This window comes from Brienomyrus brachyistius, chromosome 4 (genome assembly GCF_023856365.1).
Source record: "Brienomyrus brachyistius isolate T26 chromosome 4, BBRACH_0.4, whole genome shotgun sequence".
Classification (NCBI taxonomy): Eukaryota; Metazoa; Chordata; class Actinopteri; order Osteoglossiformes; family Mormyridae; genus Brienomyrus; species Brienomyrus brachyistius.
In genome coordinates, this window is record NC_064536.1 from 21,967,212 (window position 1) to 21,994,168 (window position 26,957).

The 26,957-nt window shown below is 45.0% G+C and overlaps 1 protein-coding gene across 5 annotated transcripts in view; it reads right to left on the reverse strand.

Moving 5' to 3' along the window:
- Positions 1-26,957, reverse strand: part of LOC125740677 (uncharacterized) — a 140,601-nt gene that overhangs the window by 72,800 nt on the left and 40,844 nt on the right. For 4 of the 5 annotated variants that reach the window (XM_049012153.1, XM_049012151.1, XM_049012152.1 and 1 more), the window contains one exon: positions 18,837-19,015. In XM_049012153.1, the coding sequence (XP_048868110.1) occupies positions 18,837-19,015 (179 nt within the window). Of the gene's footprint in view, positions 1-18,836; positions 19,016-26,957 lie in introns of those variants that run through there. The other variant, XM_049012155.1, reaches the window with a different exon arrangement.

The following is a 26,957-nucleotide window of genomic DNA, read 5'->3' on the forward strand; positions in this document are numbered from 1 at the left end:
TGTTTTGTTCAGGGAACACGGAGAAAGAAGCACAATAACAGTAACAATCAAATTCCATGTAATTTCTTGCAGAATATAGTTGTATTTCACTCATTTTCTATCACTACCTTGGAAACCAGGAATCCCATGGTTAATGTTCTGGGGCTCCACTGACCTCTAAATTGGCAACTAAATTACCCTGTTAATTTCAGTGTGGTGACATTTTTTACACAGCACACGTGAACTAGGCGCACATAGTAAACTGGGAAATTAATTCACACTGTACCACCCATCCACTGATTGATTCTTCTAGCTACTGATCCAGTACAAGGCTGCAGTGCCCCTGGAGTCTATTCTGGGATGTACAGGGCAGGAGCCACGGGACACCTGGCATGCCACCACCTCGGGAAAACAATATCCTTATATGTCTGTGACTGGAGGGGGGGGCTCTGTCTCAGTATCTTCTCTTTAGATGCATCTTCTCTAGCATCTAAATCTCCATAAACCTGTACAAGACACATTGGTTTCACGTTCCGGATCTTAAGACAAAAGCAAATGTTACTGCCATATAAAAACCAGCCAATTTAATGGGTTCCAGTTCAGTTGTTATAATGTCTGTACTATCAAGAGTCACTTGTCATTATTTCTGTTATCCCTGTAGTCCCCGAAAGGACAACACAGGCAAAAAAGAAATTGCATTGCAGAAATGAATCTATTTCAACCAGAAATTTTCCTGTAACATGTTCATATCCTGTTGCGTCTTTTAGTTACATTAGAACGACAAGGTCACAGGCACATATATTTATATAGCACGTTTAAAATCAACTGAGGTTGTACCAAAGTGCTGTACAGAGTAAGAAAGAAAAAAATCAACAGATAAATGAATGTATATTTTTTAAAAAGAAAAATAAACAGAAACTGAAAATAAATGACGCCGAGCCAGAAGCCCTTCGGTGTAGAAGTGCATGTCTGTGTAAGGAGACACGCGAGTTTCCCAGGGAGGTTATCACACAGCGGTGGGCTCAGTATGTTCCTCCAGAGCTCATTTCCTAGAATTTGACCCAGTTTTGGTCAGGTTTTCTTATTCATTACAGCCTCCTTGTTACCTGGGTTGAGACACGCTTTGCTATAATTTGAACAAAGAAAATTGTAATTGTTTGTATATTTCATCATTAAGAAGTGACACAATATGCTTTTTAACAAGGCCATTCAACTCTCCACCGCCGACTGCCTCACCCCGGACTGAATGACATGCTGTGATTGGTTACCCTGCGACTGACTGACTGTCCCATGTGGTGGGCATCTTGGACACCTGTCCCTCTCTGGGTCTCGTGATGACCTGTCATTCCATACCAGACTGAAATTGTGGGCGTGGCAATCCGATCCAATGGATGGGGCATTGTGTAATCATTTACACAATCTCCTTCCTTCATAAGCTGAGGTGCCTTCCCTGCCTGCAGTTCATATCATGTGACCAGCCTCGACTGCTCGACTTCCCCAACCGAATGCAGAATGGCACATTTATAAAGCCCTTTTACAGATAGCAAACTATCAAGAGCAGTCGTGTCTGCAAAGTGCCATCCTGAATATCGAATAGCCTAAGCTCTTCCGCCTGATAGATAGATTATGGTTCTTGTGAGACTCTGTGTACAATTGGCACTCTTGTCCGATAGGCATCGGTGCCAATTATTCACAGAGCTCGGCAGGTCCAGATCACATGGAGACATCAGCGGCCCTGAGCGTGACCCGAACCCATGACTCTCATAAGATGCGGTGCCGGTGAGAGTGGAAGGAGGACATCGCTCACCCAAACGACAACTCTGTGATGGTCACTGTACCATAAATCAGTCAAGAAAGCCACGGGAATTCAGATAAGGCGGCCAGCGCATTGCCATGACGATAATGCAGAATATCAATGCGATGGATGGGCTCAAGTGGCAACATGGAGATGCGATGCAACAAACAGGAATCCTAAAACCTGCATTGCTTAGGAGTTACAGCAATTCCAAATGATTACATTTTAAATATTAATTGCACCCAATTATTATTATTATTGTGCATCAAGTTGATGTCATCTAGCTAAACTGACACCCAAATTTCCCACCTTCACCCCTTCAAATATAAGAAATTCTCATTACCCAGTCGTCTATAGTTTCCTTTTATGTTCTTAGATCAGCGCTAATATTAAAGTAGCTCTCTTGGCATACCTTGCTTGCGAGTGTATGGATTCATGCACCCAGATCTTAGCTGTCTTTAGTTTCGTCACTTGGCACTGGAGTGGTTTGGTGCTTCATACCTGTCCTTGTACATCAGACCTTCAAGGCAGATTCTTATTGTCACTCTTCATTGAACTCAAACTAAAATGGCAAAAACCCTTTTTCCAAAGTTAGGGACCCTGAGCTGTTTACAGCCCTGCAGGTCAGGTCCCGCTACTGCAGTCTTCAGGCTCAGCACAACGTTGGTGGACTGGAAATTTTACACGCTTCTGGATTTATCTAAACTTCTCTGCTGCCTTGTTACATGGCCAGGAACCACAATGGAGACCCTTTATAAGGCCCATATGGTGAATTCCTGCTTCCTGAGAGATTCCTATTGAAGTTTTTCTATATGTCCAGTGCATGGAAAACAAGCACATGTCCTGTCATGAGCATCATTAACCAGATTGATAAACACGTAAAGGACCCTGTGTTGTTTATACAGAGGGGTGGCCTCGAAACTGAACCCTGTGGTTCTCCATTGATTATTAGGCTCACCTGTTGCATTTCTGTGAATGAAATTTGGCTGTTAGCTGACCTTTACATTAACTCTGGCACATGTTATGGTATCTGTCCTTATGGATGTATGACGCCCTTGTTTTCATACTGGGATTTTTATTTTTTGAATACTCACAAAATGAATTCAACAAATTAGCTGCCAAAATCTTGCTTCCTGAATGCACTGCTAACAACTACTGTACTTCAAATGCTGTTTTATACTGAATTGTGGGCTGTGTATTTTCAACTGAAAGAAAAGTATATTTAACTGGTCCACAGATACCCAGAGCATTTGTATCACTGACCTCTCTCATTCCATCTCCAATAAGTTCTGGAACAAAACACAGGAACATGAATAATAATTCTCAGCACCATTCAAACACATTCTCTTGTCTACCAGCCAAAGATGCCTCTTACGTCGTCCAAACCCGGCAAATTCTCCGAAGGGCGACAAAGCAGAGCTGCATCTTTCGGCGCCAGTTCATCAAAGAGGTTGCGTCATTATATGGGGGAGGCAGGCAAAGGGAGGGGGTAAAGAAATCCTTCCATCATTTCTCTACCAAAACGCTGAGATTAAAATTATCCCCCATGCTTCTCGCGAAACCTTTGCTTGTCCTGAAATTCCCTTTCTGACCAAAGTCCTGGCACCTTCATATAGTAAGTGTCACTCTGTTGTATAGACCATGAGCGATGCAAACTGATCTGGATCAAAGCAGAGCATCTTCACATAGCCCAAAGACGGGAAGCTTGAGCTGTAGGTCTGCGGTGGAGCCTCCCCAATAAGATGTGGGGACATAACAAACATTTACTCAGGCATGCTGAAGACCGTTCTGCTCTGGAAATGAGTGATGAGCTCTTCAAGGCAGGAGGAGGGTGGGGTGACTGCAGGGGGACTTTTCACTTGCGAGTCACATAACTGTCTGCGAAGGTAAATAATTGACTTGACAAAATGGTAAGCCTTTAGTAAAGTTCATGCCTAGAATTGATGAAATTGACTCCTTTTATGGATGTCTGAGATAAGCACTGTGACAGCGCAGCATGTTTTTACACATAATCAAATGCTACCTCCACTGTCAAAGTGCTTATGACTTAAGTGGATAAAAAAAAAAATTGTGATTCAACATGGCATACATATGGTACATGTAAGCCACCCAGGCGTCGCTCATGAAAATCAAGGGCTCTGGCGGAAAGAGAAATGAGAAGAGTCACCAAAAACCCTTTGATCGTATAGAGAGGAAAACAAACCCATGACCCTTGGGTGCTCAGCAAACACTGATCTTCTTGAACTGTTTGGGTTCCTTTGGTGTAATTGCCTGTGTGTGGCAGGGAATTGTAAAGACCACAGTAATGTTGAAAACTGCATTACAATTAAGTGGCGCCAAGTCTTGGCAGCAGACCGGGATGGACCCGGGTCCTTTCATCTGCAGGTTACCTATATATCCATGATCCAAAATCATTATTTACTCTGACTGTATGCGCATTCCACTGATGCCCCAATTAACCGAAGTGCAAGCTAAACCAAAAGATGCCTTTTATGTGATGACTGTGTTTTGTCTTTTAAGGGCAGGCTCAAAACTAACTAATCAAACCTGATCTCCCAAGTTATGCTTAGAATATAAACTCTCCACAAACAGAGAGTAGAGGCACGATTTGAAGGCTTTATCCCGGATCTAAAAACCCCCAACCTTTAGAGTTTGAGCTAAAGGGGCTGCTATGGATCCACTATGAATTATGAATTCCTTCCTTTACTAGCTTTGCTAACATTAATATTTTCTGGAGTTTCTGCAGTAAAACTGGGCAGGCTAACCTGTGCTAACCTGTGCTAACCTGACTCTGGACACGTGTCTTTTTACCCAGGCTCTAGTTGAAATGCCCCCATCTTTCATACACATATATGAACACACATAAATAAATATCACTCTGTCACTCCCGTCCCCCCTAGGGCCTCACTAGACGACCTGTGTATATTTTCCCGCTACAGTTCCCTGCATGCTGACACTGCACCTATAAAAGCTGTTTTTCTCCCTGTCCCTCTCCGTGGACAGATGAGTGATGGAGATGGGGTGGGTCGGGGGGGGGGGGGTGTCCTCCAGCAGTACCTTATACATTTTATGCACTTTCTGCTGGATGTGAGTGAGCTGTTGGGGAAAATGTCTTATTTAAAGTAAAGTTCACCGGCTATCTGAAAGAAATGCTAACTACAACGAGATGTATGTCAGATACATGGTCTAAGTTATATCATTGCATCTTTTTGTTGCTGTAATTACCACCACTAGTATTTAAAAATAAAATGCCACGTGAGTTTGTGACACACGGTCACGGTCAGTGTTTATTCATTACGATTTTCAGCACCACTTAAACTGTCACGCTACACAGGCCAGCATGGAGAACAGACTCATTGATGCCCTTTGACTTGCCCCTGACCACAGCCTACACCTTGCCTTTAACAAGCAGCCAGTTAACCCTGGACCCCCAGAGGTTTCCTTTTTTTCCTCCCTACTTGGGAGTTTTTGGTTCCTCTCCTTTGTTACCTTCTGCCTTTCCTTCTTTCATTTCTTTGTCTTCCCTTTTCCCTGTCTTTGAATTATACTGTATAAATGATGCAAGAATGTATCACAACGCACCCATGTAATGAGCTTTGGGGCGACTCTGTTGTGAAAGCTGCTATATAAAATTAAACTGAATTGAACTGAATTAAGATTCAAAGTAAGCCTTACACACAGAGCATGAGCATGAATAGCACTCTTTAAAAGATGTATAGCATATTTCTCTGGAGGGCTATTGTAGTGTTACTCTCAACATATGTCAATGCTCTCACATTAAATTCCTACAGAAATTATTTTTGGGTTAAAGGGCTCATTCAGGAGTAGACTCTGGTTCTGTTCAAGGCCCGGTTTGACTCCAGCTCAGTGATTCCCTGCTCTGAATCAAGGTACAATCGCAGAAATGTGGTCTGAAATTGAGGTGTTTAACAGGAAAGGTACCAATGTTTTTTTTTTCTTGTCTGGATAAGAACATGTAAGGCCTCATAACCAACAGATGGGTTCTATGCAAACATCAAATAAATGCCTGTGTTTGATGAAGAAAATCATTGGAAGTATCTTTTGATTCCCAAGATGAGAGGAGAGGCTTTAGGTACAGAAGATATCACATATGACATGGCAATTTCACCCATGACCTCCTGTCTGGAAAAGCGTTTTAACTCTCTGTGGTGAGGTGGCGTGGGGGTGGGGGATGGCTGCCCAACTCGGATGCAAGCTCAAGGTGACCTCATTACAGGGATTTGTTCCAGCTGCCAGTCAGAATGTTACGCGCCGTCACTCAGAGCCACTGGTGGACAGATGCAGGGGGGACGTCAATGAGCTGGGAAGGCAGGCAACCAGGACCCTGCTGCCATCGCTGGATACCAGGTGACTGTCGCCATGGCTCTCCTGGAACAGCCTTAACCAAGCCAAGGGTGCATCTTCAAATGCATCATGCAAGCTTGCTGACGTGCATCAGGCAGAGCAAAACCTGCGATTAAGTCGCCCTGATTTGCATCGGTCAATCGATGCCATTTCACATAGACACTAGCTAATAAGAAATGCATGGCCTCATGTCACCGGACAGGCCACTGTCCAATAAGAGTAGCCAACAACCAGCCTTTTGTTTATAGCTGGTGGAGAAAGCCTGGATATTACGAAGCATTTTGCTCGATTGGCCTGGCCAGCAGGTCGCTTGGTGGTTCTGGGATCGTTCTCCCATGTAGGCCCCAGGAGAACAGATATCGTCATATAGTTTAGCAATTCAGCTTGTGTAACAATGTTACTGACTATTGTATATTGGCGTATAATAGTAAGTATCCATGAATATTTATTATGTTTCAAAATTATAACAGTAATTTTTTCTCTGTGGAGGAAATACATATCTATTATATACATTTTATGCGTAATACATGCCAATTACTTAAAAATAAAAAATATGCAATGTCAATTTCCCAGGATTCTCATACGGAAAAAAAAAAGTAGCAAGCTCACTGGCTCTTGAATCAACCGAATCTGCTTTTAACCGGCTGACAGAAGAAATGTTAACACCATGTTCGTTTCACTTGTGATTCTGGGGGCGGGGGGCATTACTGCTTAATACCTCATGGCAAGATAACAGCTCTACACTAAAGATATGAGGCTTGGCTCTTCGAAGGTTGAAGGACGGCATCTAATATGATAACGGCAAGGGCATCGATCCCTGTGCTGCCCCTTCGGTATGTCTGTTCCCCGTTTGGCCAGCAGTTGTTGCTGGCCATGCTGTGTCCTGAGCTCCTAGTGTTTCCAGGTTCCCCAGGCTGCTGTGTGGCTTAATGGGCTAAGCTGTTGTCCAGACCCCCCTTTTGTCATCATGTTCGTCTTTTTTTCTTATTTTTGGTTCTTGTTTTATTCCTGTTGTGTACTGGCATATTTTGGTGTGGTTCCTTGTTTTGTACCTTTGCTTTATTCCTGCTTGTGCCCCAGTTTCGTAAGTCTTGTTAACCTGGTTTTTCCTAGTGTTTGAACCCTTTAAGTATTGATTTTAACCCTCATCTGAGTCTTGTTCCCAATCCTAGAGTTTGGTTAATTGTATTGGTTTGGTTTGCACTTGCCCTTCATGTAGTCCTCGTTACCTATATATTTAAGTGCCTGCCCTCTTTCTGTTCCTTAACCCGTCATTGTGTGTTTGCAGCTCTCGGTGTCCCATGTTTACTGCTAGTCTGTTATGGTTATTCCTACCGGCCTTTGTTTTTGTCGTTTACTTACTTTGATTTTACCCCTCGTAATACTTTTGGTTTCATGTGTGTTTTTTTATTTAAAAATAAAAAGTCTGTAACATTTGGAAACTGAATTTAATCTAAGAGGATAGTTATATAATAATAATTATTATTAATAATAATAATAATAATAATAATAATGGTCGGAGGTGATGCTGGGCTTGGGCTTACTGCTCAGGGGTCAAAGGCCTATTGCAGAGTGGACTGAGCCAAGGAACAGCAGTCTGTAAGATATGACACAGACTGGACCCAAAGAAGAGGCAAACTCGGGTGATTGATTCAACAACCAGTGGGATCAGAACATATTTATATAGACTATAGGATAGTATGAGCTCATTTGCTACCTGAATCATGTGATGCCATCTATTGTAGTTCTGGTGGCGGTGTTGAGGGGCTGTCAACCTTGCTCCCCCCACCAGTATCAGTAAGATGGGGGGGTGTGGATATGGGGCAGGTAAGAATCACCCATTCACTCTATATAACCCCTACATATATATCATCCGTTTGTCTTTGCTCTGTCAGACTGAGTTTGCTTTCAGCCTAAGTGCCCAGACCCTAAAGCCTGGCCCTGTGCCCAGCTCCCCTTCATCCAGCATCCCAACAGCTCTCTTTTCCTGTTTCCCCCTTTCCGGATCCCAACACGGTTCCTGCTTTAATCAAACCCAGTTCCTGTCCATTCCTACATCCCCGAAGCAACTCTCAGTGTAAAGTCTCTCGACTTGGGTTACAGAGAGCCACACATTTTTCTGAATTGCCAGGCGGCATTTAGCTCAGAAGGTTAGGACCTGTGATCAGAAGGTTGCCAGTTCAAATCCCAAATCCCAGTCGAGTCAGCTGAGCACTTCCCTTAACCCATTAACATCATTTTGGATTGAAGCATCTGCTCAATAAAAGCAGATTCATGCTTTAAATCCTCTTGAAGAAGCCACAGAAAGCTCTGCAAAAACACTGGCCTAATAAGCATTATAGTAAAAAACCAAAACTGGCAGGCGATCCTGGGTGTTGATGCCTTGTCAGCCAGGAGGGGGCGTCAGTAGGTGAAGCTGAGGCCTGAGCAGATGATAGGAGTTACAGGGACACAGCCTAGCTTGGGCTACTGAGGCCCATTTAAGCATCATGTCTAGCGCTCATCACACCTGCAAATTACACCACCGTGGGGGTTATGTGGCTGCGAATGGGATCACATTACGCTGTGCACCTGATACACACAGTTTTTGTGTGTATTGTATTGTATTTTCTTTGTAGGTTACAGAACTAAAGTTCTGCTCACCATTGGTGGACACCCCAGGAAGACATGTATCTGGCCTCATCACCTGCTCGTGAATGCTACGGTTCCCCGGGGGGGTCGGATGCTTTGCTGAGGCATCTGGCAGACATTCACGACGGAGCAGAGTCACGCGGATGGGAAGCCACAGTGGAGAGATACTGGGGCATCTGCACAATGTGTCGCTGTTTTTAATGACAGTCAGGGCGAGAAGGGAGTCCCTCTACTGAGTCACAACAGACCAACAGAGGTATGGACACCACAACACGGGGCAAAGTCACATGACCAGTACCTGTGCCTTACTATCATTATAATTACTACAAAATTAACTTTTCCTGCAATGGATTGCCATACCAGTGCCCTGGGCTTCCTGCGATCACTGATACCCTATATTGAAAAAGCAGGAAATGCACAGACTTCAGTTTCTCAGCCCCTGGACCACTCACTGGCTGATGCCAGTTGTTGTCGTTTCCTAGATCAGACCCATGCTGTGCATGTCCCATGTGTTGAAACCAAAACCACTTTTGTTGAATTGTATCCAAACGGCATTCCTGTTCCTTCCCAGTGCCTCCCATCCCAATGCCGATTGATTCCACTGGCTGCAGCAAACGGAATGAGTCTCGGCGTGAGTCTCACACAAAGGGTACCTTGAATCCTGCAGAGTGAGAGCCGACCGCACAGACATAGTGGGTGCGCGATTTTGTTAAATACTGAAAGCGACGACAAGCTCGGTGGAGTACTGCCCCAGCAGTAGTTTCTGGCTCGAACCTCAGCCTAAAATCGCTTTTGTAAAACTTCAGACGTTAAAGCTACAAAAACCACAGGCTACGATGCATCTCATCTAAGCAATTAAATAATAATGTATATATATATATATATATATATATATATATATATATATATATATATATATATATATATATATATATATATACACACACAGAGCCTGCACCCTTGAGCGATTCCCAACCCTGGACTAATCCACACACATCCACGGAGAGTCTCTCTTCCTGTCAGGGCCAGCCGCCATCCCTCTGCCCGGGAGCTCCCGTTATGAAACTCTTCACACTCGCTCTTATCTGTCCCTTGGTGAACAGGGGAGGCCAGCGCCATATATAAGGCAGCAGGAAGCTGGGCTCTGCATGCCAGTGCCGTAAAGATGTGGGTGTCAGATTAGGATATATGAGATTTCATTTACGCCCTCTTTGCTGGTGTAATGAGCATAGCAGGATGCGAGTCGACAGCCTGCGCAGACGTATCGTACAGGGTGACAGTGCGCCTCCATTCGGCTGCCGTTGTTGTCCCCTATTTTTCTGTGATGGCCTGGTGTCGCTGGATCCGGGGCTCCCGCAGTGTGGAAGGGAGATGGGAGGGGTGTAGGTGTGACGGGAAATTGCTGCAAAGCCCACTGGACCCAAGGCAGCCCCCCACGTGATCATAAGGGACTGAACAAAAACAGGAGTCAATTTATATGTGCAGTAAACAGTAGGGGGCAGTGGAAGGCATGTCTGTGGTCTGAATGCATTTTTCTTTGTTATTGACAGGAAAGGAAGACTTTCATATGTTGTGAACTGATACCAACTGTCCTTTGATGCAGACGTCATGTGACATAGACCTTATTATATTATAGTGTTGCATTTAGACTGTCTTGTGTCATAGGCTGTATTGTATAGTTATGACATGTTATGAATTATCTTGTAATGCACCTTCATAGGTTGTCCTGTAATACAGACTAAAGTATGCTACAGATGTTCCTGCAATATAGTGTCATGTGATATTTTCCGGCATAAAAGCTACCAGTTGTTATAGACTCACTAGTTATATGTTATCCAGTATTATATGCTGATTTGTGCTATACCTGTGATAATTCACAGTCATTCCTGTTTACCGTCTGTCCTAATAGTCACACCCTGCCATGTCCTGTCTCATAGCCTATCCTGCTAATAATCACATCCTACACCATAGCCTATCCTGCTAATAACCATGTCCTGCCTCATAGCCTATCCTAATAATAATCACATCGTACACTGTAGCCGATCCTGCTAATAACCATGTCCTGTCTCATAGCCTACCCTGCTAATAATCACATCCTGCACCACAGCCTACCCTTCTAATAACCATATCCTGTCTCGTAGCCTATCCCACTAATAATCACGTCTTACCCCATAGCCTATCCCACGAATGATCACATCTTGCCCTGTAGCCTATCTCACTGATATTCACATCCTGCCTCATAGTCTATCCCACCAATAATCACATCCTGCCCCATAGCATGCCCCTCTAATATTCACACCCTGCCTCATAGTCTATCCCGCTAATATTCATTTCCTGCCCCATAGCTCATTCTCCTAATAATTGCATCATGCCCGACAGTCTATCCCACTAATATTCACACTTTGCCTCATAGTCTATCCCGCTAATATTCATTTCCTGCCCCATAGCTCATTCTCCTAATAATTGCATCATTCCCCATAGTCTATCCCACTAATATTCACACTTTGCCTCATAGCCTATCCTGCTAATAATCACGTCTTGCCCTATAGCCCATCTTTACCTTTTATTATATCAGTCCATTTCCCAGGGCCACCACTGGGCAACCCACCAATCAGCCCTATGATTGTGAGGAATCAGAAACACCTCCAAACCTTTGCTTTTCGCCCCATAACCATTGATTATAAATCATGACATGGACTGCATATCTTTGTCTAAAGGCACCTCAGCAGCTCTCAATATCTGTGTGACCCATTAATACACCTCAGTCATTTTTAACACCCGGATTGAGGATATGGTGACAGCACGAGTCGAACTGGCACCTAACCTGGAGCCGCAGAGATCCAACCCGCCATCATTCAAGGGTAGAACCGTTAAGCAAACAGATTGGAAGCCTGTGGGTCGGACAAGGGAGCAGGGAAACTTCTCCAACAGCATCAAGAAATAAAAAAAAAGGCAGAAAAAAAAAACAATCGATAATGGGATGAATAAATCATGCTGGGTGGGTTGGAGCCGTGTGGTGGAGGAAATGTCAGCAGCCGTGTGACGGCCCCCGACCCGGAGCCCGTGAAAGCAGCGGGGCTGCGAGGCAGCGGGGCCCCGGATTGTCGGAGGTGGACCACTAAAAGCACCATAGAAGCTTAAGCTTTCATAGGCAGCAGCGTGTTTCCGATGACTGTCGGGAGGGAGTCGATTTCTGATAGATAACCTGCGAAATCAAGCACTGGCATTTCCTGTGATGCATGCGCAGCGTTTTGGGGGCTTTGTAAATGTACCACTGGATGGCAAGCACGTCTGAGGGGGGATCGAACCTGCACATAGGAGCAGAAGAAGGAGCTGGAAGCCCAGGAGAGAATCAGATATTAACAGACAAGAAAGGGACGGAGCTCACTGAACCTCTATGGACGACAGAAGGTCCGTCGATGACAAAAAAATCTGTTTGTTGTGTTTTTTTTTCTTGCCGTGACAGAAAAACAGAGAGGTGTCTGTGAGAACATCTCCCGGTGGGGTGGGGGGGGGGGGGTGTTGCATCATTGCTGCAACGCCTCAGGGTGCAAATGGGGCACCTGCAGCTGGATGCCACCTGCGGGGGGGCATTTGTCTCATACGTGCAGACAGGGAAACTGTGGTGTGAAGCGGTCAGGTGATGATTGTTTGTGATTCTTTCTTCTTTAATTCGTTGCGGCACAGACAACAAGGTGCGTGAAACATTCCTCAGAGACTTTGCTCCATGTTGACATGATTGTATCATGCAGTTACTGAGATTTGTTGACTACACCTCCATGATGTGAATCTCCTGTTCTACCACATCCCATAGCTGCTTTATTGGATCATGATGTGGAGACTGGAGGCCATTTGAGGACAGTGAAATGATTGTCATGTTCAGGAATCAGTCTGAGAGGATATGAGCTTTGTGACATGGTGTGTTATCCTCCAGGAAGTAGCCATTACAAGCTGGGTACACCATGGTCATAAAGGGATGGACATGGTCAGCAACAATACTCAGGCAGGCTGCGGCATTTAAACGATGTTCAGTTGATACTATGGGGCCTAAAGTGTGCCAAGAAAATATCCCCCACACCATTACACCACCACCACCAGCCTGAACTGACGATACAACGTAGGATGTAGCCTTGCGTTCATTTTATTTACAGCAAATTCTGACCTTATCGTCTGAATATCACAGCAGAAATCAAGACTCGTCCGAACCAGGCAACGTTATTCCATTGTCCAATTTTGGTGGGTCCGTGCCCACTGTAGCTTTGCTTCCTGATCGTAGCTGCCATGTGATGTGGTCTTCTGCTGCTGTAGCCCATCTGCTTCAAGGTTCAATGTGCAGTGCGTTCAGAGATGATCTTCTCGTACCACCTTATAATAAGTGGTTATTTGCGTTACTGTTGCCTTCCTATCAGCTTAAGCCAATCAGGTTATTCTTCTCTGACTTCTGCCACCAACACGGCATTTCGCCCAGAGCGCCGGATGCTTTTTCTTTTTAGGCCCATTCTCTGTAAACCCTAGAGATCGGTGTGCGTGAAAATCCCAGCAGATCAGCAGATTCGGATCTGATACTCATAGCAGCCCATCTGGTATCATCAACAATGCCACCATCAAAGTCACTCCAATAACCTTTCTTCCCCTTTATGATGTTTGATATGAACATTAGCTGAAGCTCCAGATCTCTATCTGCCTGATTTTATACACTGTGCCGCTGACATTTGATTGGCTGATCAGATATTTGACTCAACAAGCAGTTGAACAGGTGTACCTTAAAAAGTGTGGCCTGTGTGGGTGTGTGTGTGTGTATGTATATATATATATATATATATATATATATATATAGATATCTGGCATCCTCCAGTCCATCAAACTGCCAAACAGAGAAGCGTGATTCGTCACTTCACAGAAAATGTTTCTGCTGCTTCAGAGTCCAGTGGCGGCGTACTTTACATCACTCTATCTGAAGCTTGACAATGTGAAGGTTGCATGCAGCTGCTCGGCTACGGAAGTCCATGAGGCTCCCAGCCCATAGTTTTTGTGCTGGGGTTAATACCAGAGGAAGTTAGGATCTCTGCAGTTAATGATCCAACAGTGAGACTTTTACGTACGATGCGCCTCAGCATCTTCCTTTACATTACATGGTCAATTGTGTGTGGCATTTTTACGAAGTGGAAGCATTTTAGAACAACAGGATCTGAGCCACGAAGTGGCAGACTGACTTATTGCCCTCAGCAGCTGCCTAATTTGCCTATACCTGCATATGGTCCTGCAGATCAAACAGGGAATGATGTCAAGACGTTACCAGCACAAACACCAGACTCTTGCTCATATGGATGTGTTTTTCTCCTACAAACAAGATACTTCCGACTGTCATGATGCACTGAATCAAGTCAGGGCTGCTTATCGTGTTGACGAGCCCCATCCCCGCACTCTATACCTCTTCCTCCTCCTTGTCTGTGATGCTAAGGGTTAACCAGCTTAGTCTCTAGAACCCCCTACCCCTCAGTTGAAGCCAGACCTGTGTTGTCTGTTTACAAATCAATTACCTGTCCCTGTGACACCCTCCCCTCTTAAAACCAGACGTTTTAGATACAGACTACATTGTAGAAGGTCCCTGCATTTCTGCGGGCCAGACGTTAGGTGTTGCAGTGGTTAGGAAACTCGTCTCCCCACCAGGAGGTACTTTGTTTATCTCCAGGCAGATAATAGCCCTTAAAGCCATCCTGCTATGTGGACACGGTAGTGATGTCCGAGAAAATCACTTCGAATGCAATCTTTTGCTAAGCAACACCACCACTAGTCACAGCCCACAGTGAGGACTCCTCGCTCTGTCCGCCCCTGACTCCGACTGGCGCAATGCAATGACATCGCCAGCAGACTGATGAATAATAAAACAAGCAGCCGTCATCCCCGCACTGAGAGGCTCACCCCTCGCATGTGAATGAGGCCAGCCTGGTGAGTGTGACTTTTTAACAACAACGAGGACAGGGCAGAATATGCCTGCAACACGGCTAGCACCCGTAAGGCCGACGTAGGAATGTGACACGTGAAAGTGGGGAGGAACACAGTCAGTAGGGGACGCCACAGCTATAGACCTTGATTCTGAAACCAAAAGGTGAAATGTTGGAGTCCTGGGAATGAAACAAAGCCTTTAGCTATAAAAAATATCCAGCCATCCATTTTTCATACCAGTCTGTCCTATTCAGGGCTGCGCGGGGCCCCGGAGCCTATCCTGGAAGCTATGGGTACAAGGCAGGGAATAACACAGGATGGGCGCCAACTAATCTAAGGGATCACACACCATTCACACACAAAATCACACCGACTGACGGTACTTCTACGGTACTTCTTTTGTGTCGGTTTTCCACTGGCGTAAAAACTGGTACCGGTACAGTATGTGTTGATTTTCCTGTCGGTGCTACTCCTGTTATTATGATCCATCACTTTCCTGTAGTCCTGCTTAAGTTTTTTGATTTTCAAGCGGCATTGTTCGGTGTTTCGCGTCTGCCCCATTTCTTCCAAGCGGCTCGCTATTACAGCACATACTTTTTTATTTTGAGTCGTGCATCCAAATCCCACTGGACCTGTGCATCTGACCATATGGTGATTAAAGCCTGTGTTTCCTCATTTGTCCATCCTTCCATTTTATGTTTTTTATATGTTTGTTTCTACTGCTTTTTATTTAGTTTCTCGCTGTTCGCTGTGTGTTTTAAAAGATGCCGGTTGTATTTTGTGTTTCAGCGGCAGGCTATTTGCATAACCAATCGTCAGCAAAAATGTTTGCCAGTCCCACCCCAAAGTACCGAAGTACCAAAGAAGCACCCCAGCTGGTTTGGTACTTTTGGTACTGAAACTTTCGTTACTGGTACTCGACCGGAAGCCAACGGGAAAGCGAAAGCACCGAAAGTACCGTACTTTGTGCGGTGGAAAAGCGCCCTAAGACAAGACAAAAATAAGAAGGTCAATCAGGACACAGCCCCAAACTCGCAGCGCTCTGCCTGTGCGGGCGAAATCTGCTTCTGGTGCGATGTGCGGAGGGCCCACTACTGAAATGGGCCCAGCCGTCACGCCACGAGTGACATTCTGTAAGTGGTGCCCAGAGTGACTCCTCCATATTTATGAGGTCAAATCGCTTGAAACTCAATCAGAGCGGAGCGGCCCGACTGGGCCGTGCGTTTTATTTACGCGGCACGGAGCCTATAAATATTCAGCTGGGATGAACCGTTGCACGGACGCTTTTGTCTTGGCCTCAGATGAGACATCTGAAGCGTGTCGATGGTGCGTCGGAATAAAGAGTTAAAAGAAGCGAAATGTGCATCTTTTTTATTGTCTAATGAAACTGCAAGGAGCTGTGAAGCCGTGTTTTAATCCAGCTATAATCCTCTGTATAAAAAAATTAATTATAGCCGAAGAGGAACAGAGACGCGGGCGCCGCTTTGACAACAGAGAGCCCTGAATGTCAGACGCCTGCTTTGAAGCTGCCCGCCTGCCCGCCTTTGTCCCTCACTCATAATGCGCGAGCGCAGCGGCAGGGCCAGCTGCCGCTTTCAGGGGCTACAATGCCAGGCCACATCCAGCGCTTCCCCCCCACCCCCACAGGGACCCAACTCCGGGACCAGAGTAACCAGGAGCCGCGATTGGCTGCTCCGGCCGATCACGTACTCCCCCTCGGACTGGAGGGGGTGGTGATTTTCGGGGGAAGAGATGCACTTCCTGTTCAGATGTGTGTGTGGGGGAGGTGGCGGGTGGGGTTGGGTGGGTGAGACGTTATAACATGCCATGGTGAGATTTGATGCAGGGATGCGACGTTTACAAATGAGCAGCAATGGGAGAAAAAGCCATCACTGCGAGCGGCCGGCGTTCAAAGACACGACACGGAGCTCACTGGAGGGTAACTCCCCGAAGATGTGGGCATTCTGGGAGAACCCCCCCGCCACGGTCTAGCCCAAATAATGCGCCTTGGATTACTTGAGTGTTGTCATGGATGCGGCATCACTAGGTGGACATCTCACTGACATCCGTTCACAATAAAATCTGTCCTGTGTGAAGCTTCTGACCTGGCCAGCTTCAAATGGGACTACACATCTTCAGGTGAGGCTTCTGTTCTCCATCTGACCCCCCCCCCTCCATTGCTATGGCAACCAGTGTTTGGGAGGCCTCTTCCCTGCAGTACCACTGAGCTCCCCCACACTAGTCTGAGAAGAAACCTGGAGTCCATCATCTACACACACTTTGTTATTACCGTGGAATGAGTCAAGGGCAAAACAGTAAATGATGTTACAAATCTGAAATGACTGGATGAAAAGAAAACCGTGTAATTATTCACAGCAGACATACATCTCTGACTCCTGCTTTCAGGATGGAAGACAGGAAGCTTACTGTTTAACAACACAGGCATGTAACCTGGTTCACCTCCTGAAGGGCGTCTTGGAGCAAGATGAGCTGAGGTTTCAGTAATAAAAATACAGTAGACTTCCCATATCTGCGGTTTTCAAAAAAAAAACGGAGAAAACTCCAGAAAGAAATTCACTGCCACGTTATTGCAGCATCTGTTACAAAAATGTATAGAAAGCATGATTTTCATTGCTCTGTCATCCCTTGAAACTTTTTCATTGCTCTATTGTCTCTTGAGAATAAGGCTAAAATGTCAGAATCCCTTTTATTCAAGGGAGAGAGAACATAAGAACGTACATAAGAAATTTACAAACGAGAGGAGGGCATTCGACCCATCAAGCTCATTTGGGGAAGTACTGTATAATACTATGTATTAAACTGTATAATAATATACAATGTACTTCATTATTACTGCATTTAATATTGGTAATTGGTGCGTAAATTATCAATTAAGCTGTGACATAAGCATGTATATGAAAATCACTTTACATATGGGGTCTGCAAATAGTTTGCTGTTATCTAGTAGGTCCTGGAACGTATCACCTGCGGATATGGGGGGCTGTACAAACAGAGCTGTACAAATGGTTCAAGGGGCAGCTGTTAAGCTGTACCTGTAAATAAAAGTGTCTAGACACATAAGACTGAAAGCTTGGCTCAATCTAACCACTATGGGACATGTTTTCATTTCAACAGATAAATAGCACAAAAATGACTTTTTTCTGTTTTTCTTTTTATTTTTGTACAATAGACAAGGCCATCACTGAGAGATCATGCCTTTCTTCAAGTGATGCTGGAAAGGTGACGTTCTCAATCAGCCACCAGAGATTCCGATGGACCAGCCTGAGATTCATTTTCCATTTGGCCTGTAGTTGTTGGACTGAGGTCGGGGTCAAGAGAAAAATTTCCAGGCTGGCTCAAAAGTCCCACGGCGGAATCTCACGGTGAATGGTTTCCGGGCTCTACGGTACCTCTGTGGCATTTTTATCAAGTCGATTTATTTTTATATAGCGCCCTTCCTTGCGCAGACACCCCCGAAGCACTCAGCAGAGGGGGCATTGCAGACGAAGGTTACAGCACCTAATGTTATACAATGGTGCAGATCGGAGTGGGAATAAGCCAGGCGTAGGAGCGGAGAGAAAAACTCCTGTGGCGGTTATAGGAGATGAAAGAAAACTTCTGGGGTTTCAAGGCCAGCTGGATGGCCAAGCTGCCCCCCAACCCCCCAGGCATGCTAAACTTACATAAGGTAGAAATATGTGAGTTACGGATAATTCTATGACTGATCTGTAGCTGTACCTTCTGCCAGTGCCGCTAGTTCACTGAATGCTAATATACTTTAGAATTTACATCAAAACAAAGCAAAAAAAAAAAAAACACAAGAAAGTAAAAGGTGATCCGTACCAGTGTGTCAATGGCGCAGGTGTTAGGAAGGACCTGAAAAACGTGGTTGCCTCATATTTCATTTCAGAGACCATTGTTAATTAGATGCCGAAGTTAACACTATCAGCCCAGGAAGGAGGTGAACAGCAGTGTTCCCAATATGCACCTGGGCCTCAGGCGATACGAGTAGAGCCGTGATTTTCTCTCTTATGTCGAAAACATCCCCCCCCCCCCCCCCACAAACAACCAGACACATCAAGAAGTGCTTTTGTTGTCGGCATTTTTGTTTTTTCCTCACCGCTCGCTTCTGTGCTCGAAGTCACCATCTCGCGTTTCCAGTGCGGCACCGATGGAATAGCTAGCTGCAGGAGGAGGTCGCTCGAAGTGCCCTCGCACTGCGGCACTGCGCCTCGTCTTCGTGATGTCTTTTCTCACCTCCGTTTCTCTCAGGCAAGCTGAGCTGCTGTGATCAGGGACCTAGGTGGTGTTCGGAGGGGGATTTTCGGTTCAGATCATAGGACCAACATTGCTGGTACAGTCTCAAAACAGCTGCTTCTTTGTGAGATCCAAGTAAACAAGTGAAACTTCTCATGTCATAACAGCACTAAAAGATACAACACAGTAAAAAACGGAGTATCACACTAGTCCGGTATGGAGCTTGCATGTTCTCCCCATGTTTGTGATGGTTCCCTTTATGGTACTCTGGCTTTCCTGCAGTTGGACTGATGTCGTACCACAACCCCACAGTGGATAAATAACTATGGAAAATGAATGGATGGATGGATGAATGGATGGATGGAGAGTGTAATTGGTAGGTAGCATGTAGAATTTCAGTAAAAGTTTTGGTGAAGTGTTGAGTTGGGTGCACAGGCTCGACTGTACATGTTACTTGCCATCTCAGAAGCATTAATGAGCACAGCTTATTCAGATGTATCCATTGCACAGATTTGTTCAGCTGATTCATATGGGATGACAGTTTTCATGTAGAGACAGTTGCAGTAAAATGGTCCTTAGCCATTATGCCACCTGTTGTTCGATTCTGACATTACAGACACTGGTTTTTATTCAAGAAACTTCTCTGACATTTCAGGCAAATGCTAAGTTTGCTACTCTCCACTGAGTCCGCTGAGATAAGATGACTTCTCTACACCTACTGTACAGACAATTACAGTAAAACATTTTAGCCATTATGCCACCTGTTGATCAACTCTGATATTACAGGCACTGGTTTTCATTCAAGGACCTTTTCTGACATTTCATGAACATCACAACGTCCTCGTCCTTCATCATCTTCTCCCTGATTGGTTTTGAATGCCGCGCAGGGTTCAATTTCGGCAGTTCTGCCACCAGTCTCATGCAGGTGATGTTTTCTGTTGGCCTAGATATCACCCTCATTAAAGATGCTAGCTGGCTAGCTTTGTCCACCTTAATATTGCACTGAATTATTCACAGGGAATCTGACGTTCAAGCCTCAGAGAAGGAATCAGCTACAGCAAAAGGGCATCAGAATCCCATATCTTGTCCAATGCACTCTGGAAACTCGGAGAAGTAGAACATAGTTACACACTAAGAATCTTGCATCCAAAGGTGACAGCCTGTGTTTGTAGATAAACCCCTTATAACTCCTTAAACTCACTTTCCCATGGAAATCTAGGAACCTAGTGTTCTGGACATGGAACTTCAGTAGTTCCTGGCCACTTATACCTGTGAAATTAGACAGAGAAGTTGGTGGGTATTTTTGGTGAGGAGGCCATGGGCAAAGGGCCCACGTTACCCAAAGACCTCCCTAGTGCACAAGAGGAGATGAAGTGGAAGTTATATGTCGTACGTTACTGGCTGCACCCTGTATTCCCAAATGCAAACGTAGAATGTTGTAGGAAACTGCGAAATGAATGAGGACAACCAAAAATGGTAAGGAGGTATCTTCTTTAGGAACTGAGTTTCCAAATGGCAAGGGGTGGGAGGTCAATAGACTTCAGGATCAAACAGAGCGGGTACAGGGAACCGTGTGTGGGAGCGTTCGAGATTTCCTAGAGTAATTACTAATAAAATCAACAATGGTCCGGTTTTATTCAGTGGGATAACATTGCGTGACAAAAGATTTAATGACTAATGCAGCAGTTATGTGTAGCAAGGAGCAAAGAAAAAAGAACACTGTGCCTTTAAGAAATTTCCTTTCACCTTATAATATAACGTGCACTGTTGCACTCTCTGTCCCTTTGAGTTTCATCTAAAGCATGGTAATGTAACCCTTGTTCATTCTATAGATCAGTAGATGTTCCAAGTGACCTTTTTCGATGTCTGACAACCACACAAAATCTCCCAAGAGGGACTCCCCCCCAGCTAACAAAAAGTACAAAGTACCAGTGGTCAGTTTGCCACGCCCCCCTGTTCGGGCATCTCCCCTGCAAAACGTTTGTTCAGTCACTGGGTAATACTTATATCTGCGGAGTAATAATATTTACTAAAATGAAATGTATCGTAATGTTAAGAGGCAATTAGCTCACAGACAGCAGCATTGCTGCTTAATTGCTCTGTTTATTTGCTGGTCGATTTCCTGGTTTTCTGTTACATCTGTTGGCCTGCTTTCAAATATCTGCTGATGTATTCGTTGTCGTGATTTAAAGCGTCTCGGTTTGACTGGTATTGATTGGCCAGTTTGCCACAGGCACACAGACCACAGCACATACACGCAGTTCATATATCATATCATTGTGGGGACTCTCCATTCATTTCTATGGGCATAACCCTAATTCTAACTATGATAACCCTATCCCTTACCTCACCCTAACCCTAACAATAAGTAACTAAACTAAATAAAAGACTTTTGACAATTAAAATTTTTTGGTTGTATTCACAGATTTGTATAAAATTTAGGATTACATTGTGGGGACTCGTTCCCACAAACTAAAAAGTAGCAGGTTTTTCACCATGTGGTCCACACGATGTATGGGATTGGGGCTGAGAGAAAGAGAGGCTGTTGGTCGATTGGCGTGCTCGCTGGTGCAGAGAGACGGCTTGCTGTAGCGTGGAAAATAAGGCATCAGACGTGAGGAAGCCAGCCGGGTAGGAGGCCGATAAAGGCATTGGGCGGAGAGCGTGAGATGGAGACGTGTCAATAAGCCGGCGTGTAGAATCCACCACCTTCGTTTAAGGGTCCGTGAATTTAGTTGAGGCGACGCACTCCTCTCTGGACCGTGACAGTGGAACAGTGGAGCGGGTAATGCTGTCCTTCACCCTTAGGCTGGGTCGGCTGACACGTCTGACGGCCGACGAAAGTGAATCAGAAGGCAGAATACGGAAGACAGAGAAACAGAGCCCCACATCCAAGAATGAAAGCTAACTGATTACGTTCAAGCCTAATCGGACTTTCATTTGATGGATAAAGTAATTCTACCTTAGTGGAGTCCAACCCCACCTCCTGTCAAATTCTGAAACTGTCCACAGATCAAATGGGATCCGCCCCCCCCACTGAATTCAATCCTGTAGTAGGCCGTAAGTAAACAGTCTCATCTCCAACAGTTTCTCGGACTGTGGTCAACATGCTCAGCCATGATGGTCAATGGAGATTCCCCCATGTGCTGCTGCTACAGGACACAGCTGCAATCTCAGTTTAAGCAGCTTGGCTGGTGGGATCACTTCATTCATTTTATGCTAAATAAGCATGGGAGACACAAAAAGCTTGTAGGTTAAACTTCACACATAATTCAAAACTACACCGCCATCCCAAAGCAGTTGAGGTTGAACAAGTTGTTTTGTTATCTCATTCTTTATTTTTTTGGGGGAGTGGGAGCGATTGTGATCGAAGCGGAACACAGCCGATTATATTTATTTTATTCATATAATGCTATTTTATTATATGAAACTGGTCGGCAGATCGATCTTTTAGTTTCATATAATACAAAATGGTGCAATCGCTAATAAGTGCTGGCAAGCTTCACTGCCAGCATTGGAAATATTAGACAAAAATATACTGGTTATCAATCTAATTTTCAGATGGAGAAATGTTAGTAAAAAATGCATTCTTTAAATGTAACTCAAGTACAAGAATAATTCCATCTACTCAATTTTTACTGAGCTAATTATATTTATTTTCGCCATACTTCTGCATAGCTTCCAAGTTTGTGGCGGTTCTTGTGGACAACCAATCAGCAAGCTATCACTGTAAGCTGTAAGTAGTAACTGTAAGTAGTTTGTGTGAGGATGAGAAGTACCTGATCAAGAGTAGGTACTAAGAGTTCCGAACTTCCTTCAAGGGACTACAGTCAGACAGAGTTCCTGCAGTGTAAATGTAACAAAAGTGTCTGGTTCTGAAAAAGGTTCTGGTTCTTGAAAGAAGTTCCTGCAGTGTGAATGTGCCTAATTACTACTGTGGGAGCGATATCATAATTAAAGATATCAGTACACGTCTTAATTATTGCTGTGGGAGCGATATCATAATTAAAGATATCAGTACACGTCTTAATTATTGCTGTGGGAGGGATATCATAATGAAAGATATCAGTATATGTCTTAATTACTGCTGTGGGAGGGATATCATAATGAAAGATATCAGTACATGTCTTAATTACTGCTGTGGGATTGATGTCATAATGAGAGATATCAGCACACATGATAATCTACCACATGCCTATTAGGGGAATATATAAAAGACTGCTATCCCTATATTTTAATTTATTTTTGAAGCAATATCAGTAGGCACATCAGACAACAGCCTGGGGTGTGTGAGACACATTCAGACTCCCTTGGGGCACTCCACACCTGCACCACACCCGTCCTTCCTATCACTCATCTCCAGACAGTAATGTACCTCCCCCCCCCCACCTCGCTGTAGGGGGATGGAAGTTCCATACTCCCGATGAAGCGGAGAAGCCTGAATTCACTTTGTGACAAGTCTTTAAGTAATTTTTACAGGCAGGCGGTGCTGATTCTGTGAAGATTCAAGGGCCTGCGTGAGGCCCTCTGTTTCTGCTGCTATCATAGCCATATGAACCATTTCAGTGATACCAGGCAACTCACACGACGTGATGTAACTATGCGTGCTGCCAAACCTGTGCAAGAAACACTGTCTGCTTATACATGAACACTCATGAAATAAATATGAGTGGCACAGAGTCTTGTTTCCTTCTGACGAATGCTCCGAAATGATGTTAGATAAATACAAGAGATTCAAATAAATATGAGAGAGAAGGCAGAGGAACAAATGGGGTTGATCGATTCCTGCTTAACATGAACAATGTTCTTCTGACAATGACCTCATTACTATTCCCATATACAAAAGCAGTCTTAGCACAGAGAGAACGATTAGTGCTTTTTATGTACTGTGCGTCTCGCACTTAGGAGCACCCAGTCTAACAGGTTGGGCATGTGGGTTTTAAAACATTTAGTTTTTTATGGGAGCTATAAGCAAAACTCATAAAAGAAAAAAGTACTTTCTTTACTCCTGTCTTACAGGGGGAAATTTGCAAGTAATCTACTGTGGGTAGTGTCAACTCTGCAGGTGCATGAATCGAACAGCCAAAAGGTTCAGAGGGCCGTGTGTTCATTGGAGTCATGAACTGTCCTCCGGCCCCCAACCACTCTACCTCTCCTCCACCTAATATAACCTGCCCCCCACCCCCTCTCTCCAAGGGGCAGCAGCCTTAGGGAACAGGAAACAAGCAGACTGCAGTCAAGCTAAGAAAATGAATACCATCATCCATCCATCCATCCATCAAACTATTTCACTTGCCCCACCCAAAATCAAAGCTCAAAAGGAACACATGTGGCTCACAGATACAATGTTAACTGTACACATCTTTCTTTAAGTTGCCCCATTGCCTCCTTTATGGAGTGGGGGGGGGGGGGGTCTTTCTCAGCCTGACGATGAATGACACAATCTCTCTGGGGACTGTGCTGCAGAAATGTACCAAACCGTGCACACGTTTCCACGAGCCTGACTTAAAAATGCATGTTTAATAATTCCTCCTACTGAACTGTGCTGGTGGAAATGTGTGTCACACAGCAGGAAGAAAGGTGACACTGAAAAGGCCCTGAAAAAGGTGTAAATATACCCAAATGAACCTTTCCATTACCACTTAGCCATTAGAGTCCATGAAACTGGGGTTAATCCACGCCACTGCTGACCCAATGCTAGTCCATCATTAACGGATCCCCCTTGCCCATACAGAGGATGGGGCCTATGGTCACAGGCCATTTGTACTCCATTTAGGATTGCAGCTCAGCCAATGGGCTTGCTCCTTTGCAGTGGCAGAGTCTAGCTGAAAAAAGCTCATTATTTTTTTAATATCTTTTTGTCAACGCTTGTTTACTGAAGGTCACTGCGCTGCTTCAGAATGTTTACAATAATCTCCTTCCTTGTGACAAGCTTCAGACATGCAAAGGAAACTATAACCATCAAAATACTGAACGACGCTGGATGCAAGAGGACCATGCTACTTCTATTGGGATGGGGGGAGACTGATTTCCAGATACCCCTGTGCATGGTTCCAATTTAGATCATTCCAGCAAAATTCTTATTTCACACTGGGCTAGAAGTTTTCATTTGGCCATGACATGCCAACAGGCTGTCCCTTAAATATGATGGGGCACATACATCTTTAAAGTGACCAATGAGAGTAGGTTTCTTATTTTCCAGGAACCTCATATCATGTCATTTGTCAATGTGGGGTTCCTTCACATCTAGGGTCTCCAAGCTCTTATTTGCTGGCAATCAGCGGGATCCTAATACAGCACACTTAGCAGGGTGCCCAACAACAAGACAACCCCGCACCCTTTAAGAAGCGCCCTTCTGAAAGAGGAAGCCAGTCGTTCTATCGGCGTAACGGTCCTACACTTTTTAGTATGGAGAAAAACCCCAAGACATGCAGTTCTGTGATGGCGGAAGAATAAGTAAGAAGGAGGACATTTCTGGACACCTACTTTTTCTCAGATGTATCTGTCAAAGGCGTGTTGATGCTGGTCTCTCCAGCAGCGACCGGAAGGAACACACTGCAACTAAATAAAATCACGGCACTCTTACGTTGGCTGAAGAGCGGGAATCTGCAGGCCGCCTCTTACCCCGGGAGATCCTTTGCATGCAGGAAAAAAAACATCCCACTATCCAAATGATAGCTGACACCTGTGGGATTAAAATGTATCAAAAAAAAAAAATCTCCGAAATAAGAGATGTCAGTGTGCTGCCAATCCCCCGTAGACCATGCAATGTTTTTGCATGAGTTTTGATGCCTTAGTTTAAGTCTGAATACATCAATGCACAACATGAAGGGCGACTGAAGAGTTCCCAACCATTCAGTTCAACCAGAACCCAGGTATCTCTTTGTCGTCCAGCAATACGACTCACAAAGCTGCGGCCATATTAGCATGAAACACCCCTGCCTGAGCCATCACCGCCTCCCTGGTCTATTTTACAGCAATTGTTTAGCTTTTTTTTCCCAGAGAACTCTCCCGCTCATCTTCCCTGTGGTTTGAATTCCCGGCAGCCTGTCTTCTGGCAGGATTAAGAGGAGCGGCTCCCTGTCACCACGTTCCCTAGCAAAGAAGGAGAGGTGGCGCCTCCCAGCATGCCTTGCAGCTTCAGAGGCACTAGGCTGGCCTTCCCCAGGTGTCAAATGTTCCCCTCCAACAATACATTTCAATTTAGCACTGCCGCTGAATTTGCATATATCCACAGAGGCTCCATCCTGACAGCTCCTCATTTTCCCGTTTGCGGGGGGACAAAATTAAAGTTTGGGGCGGATGTATGAGCTTGATCAAAATTCCATTAATCATGTGCCTGAGTGGCATTTGGCATGGGGGGGCGAGCCTCTCTTCAGCTGAGCCGCACTGGTTTTTGCTTTGCACTTTTGTGAAAGGACCCATTGGCCACTTGTGTCTCCCTCCCTGGATGAGCTGAGATCAGAAGGGCTTAGATGGATAGCAGAAAAAATGACCAGGTAGTACAGCTCTTCCAGTCCCTTTCCTTTCGAATCAATCCTGAACAGTTCTTCAAGAGATTTCACAGAGGAAACTAAAGATGCTCACATGATTGGACAGAATCAACGTGGGACTGTGCCGTGATCTGCTGTTTCCTGGATGATCCAATGCGGTCCAGCTATGGGTCACAAGGATGGGGGGGGGGGGGGGGGGTTTGGAGATGATATTCCTCGCTTCAACTTCCAACCACTTATCCAGTACAGGGTCATTGGGAAGGCGGAGGGTATCAGACTGGGTACAGCGTGATAACATCACAATTCTACTCTGGTTTTCTAGTATGTATTTGAAATACATTCCTATACGATCTCCAATTCCACAACGTACGCCCTGCTTTTCCATTATAGTGTCAGCAGAGGCAGGAAGAAGGCCCACCATTCGGTAGGAGAGCGATGGATAGGGTTAGACCTCCTGCACAATGAGGGGCCCCACCCCCACTGCACATGCT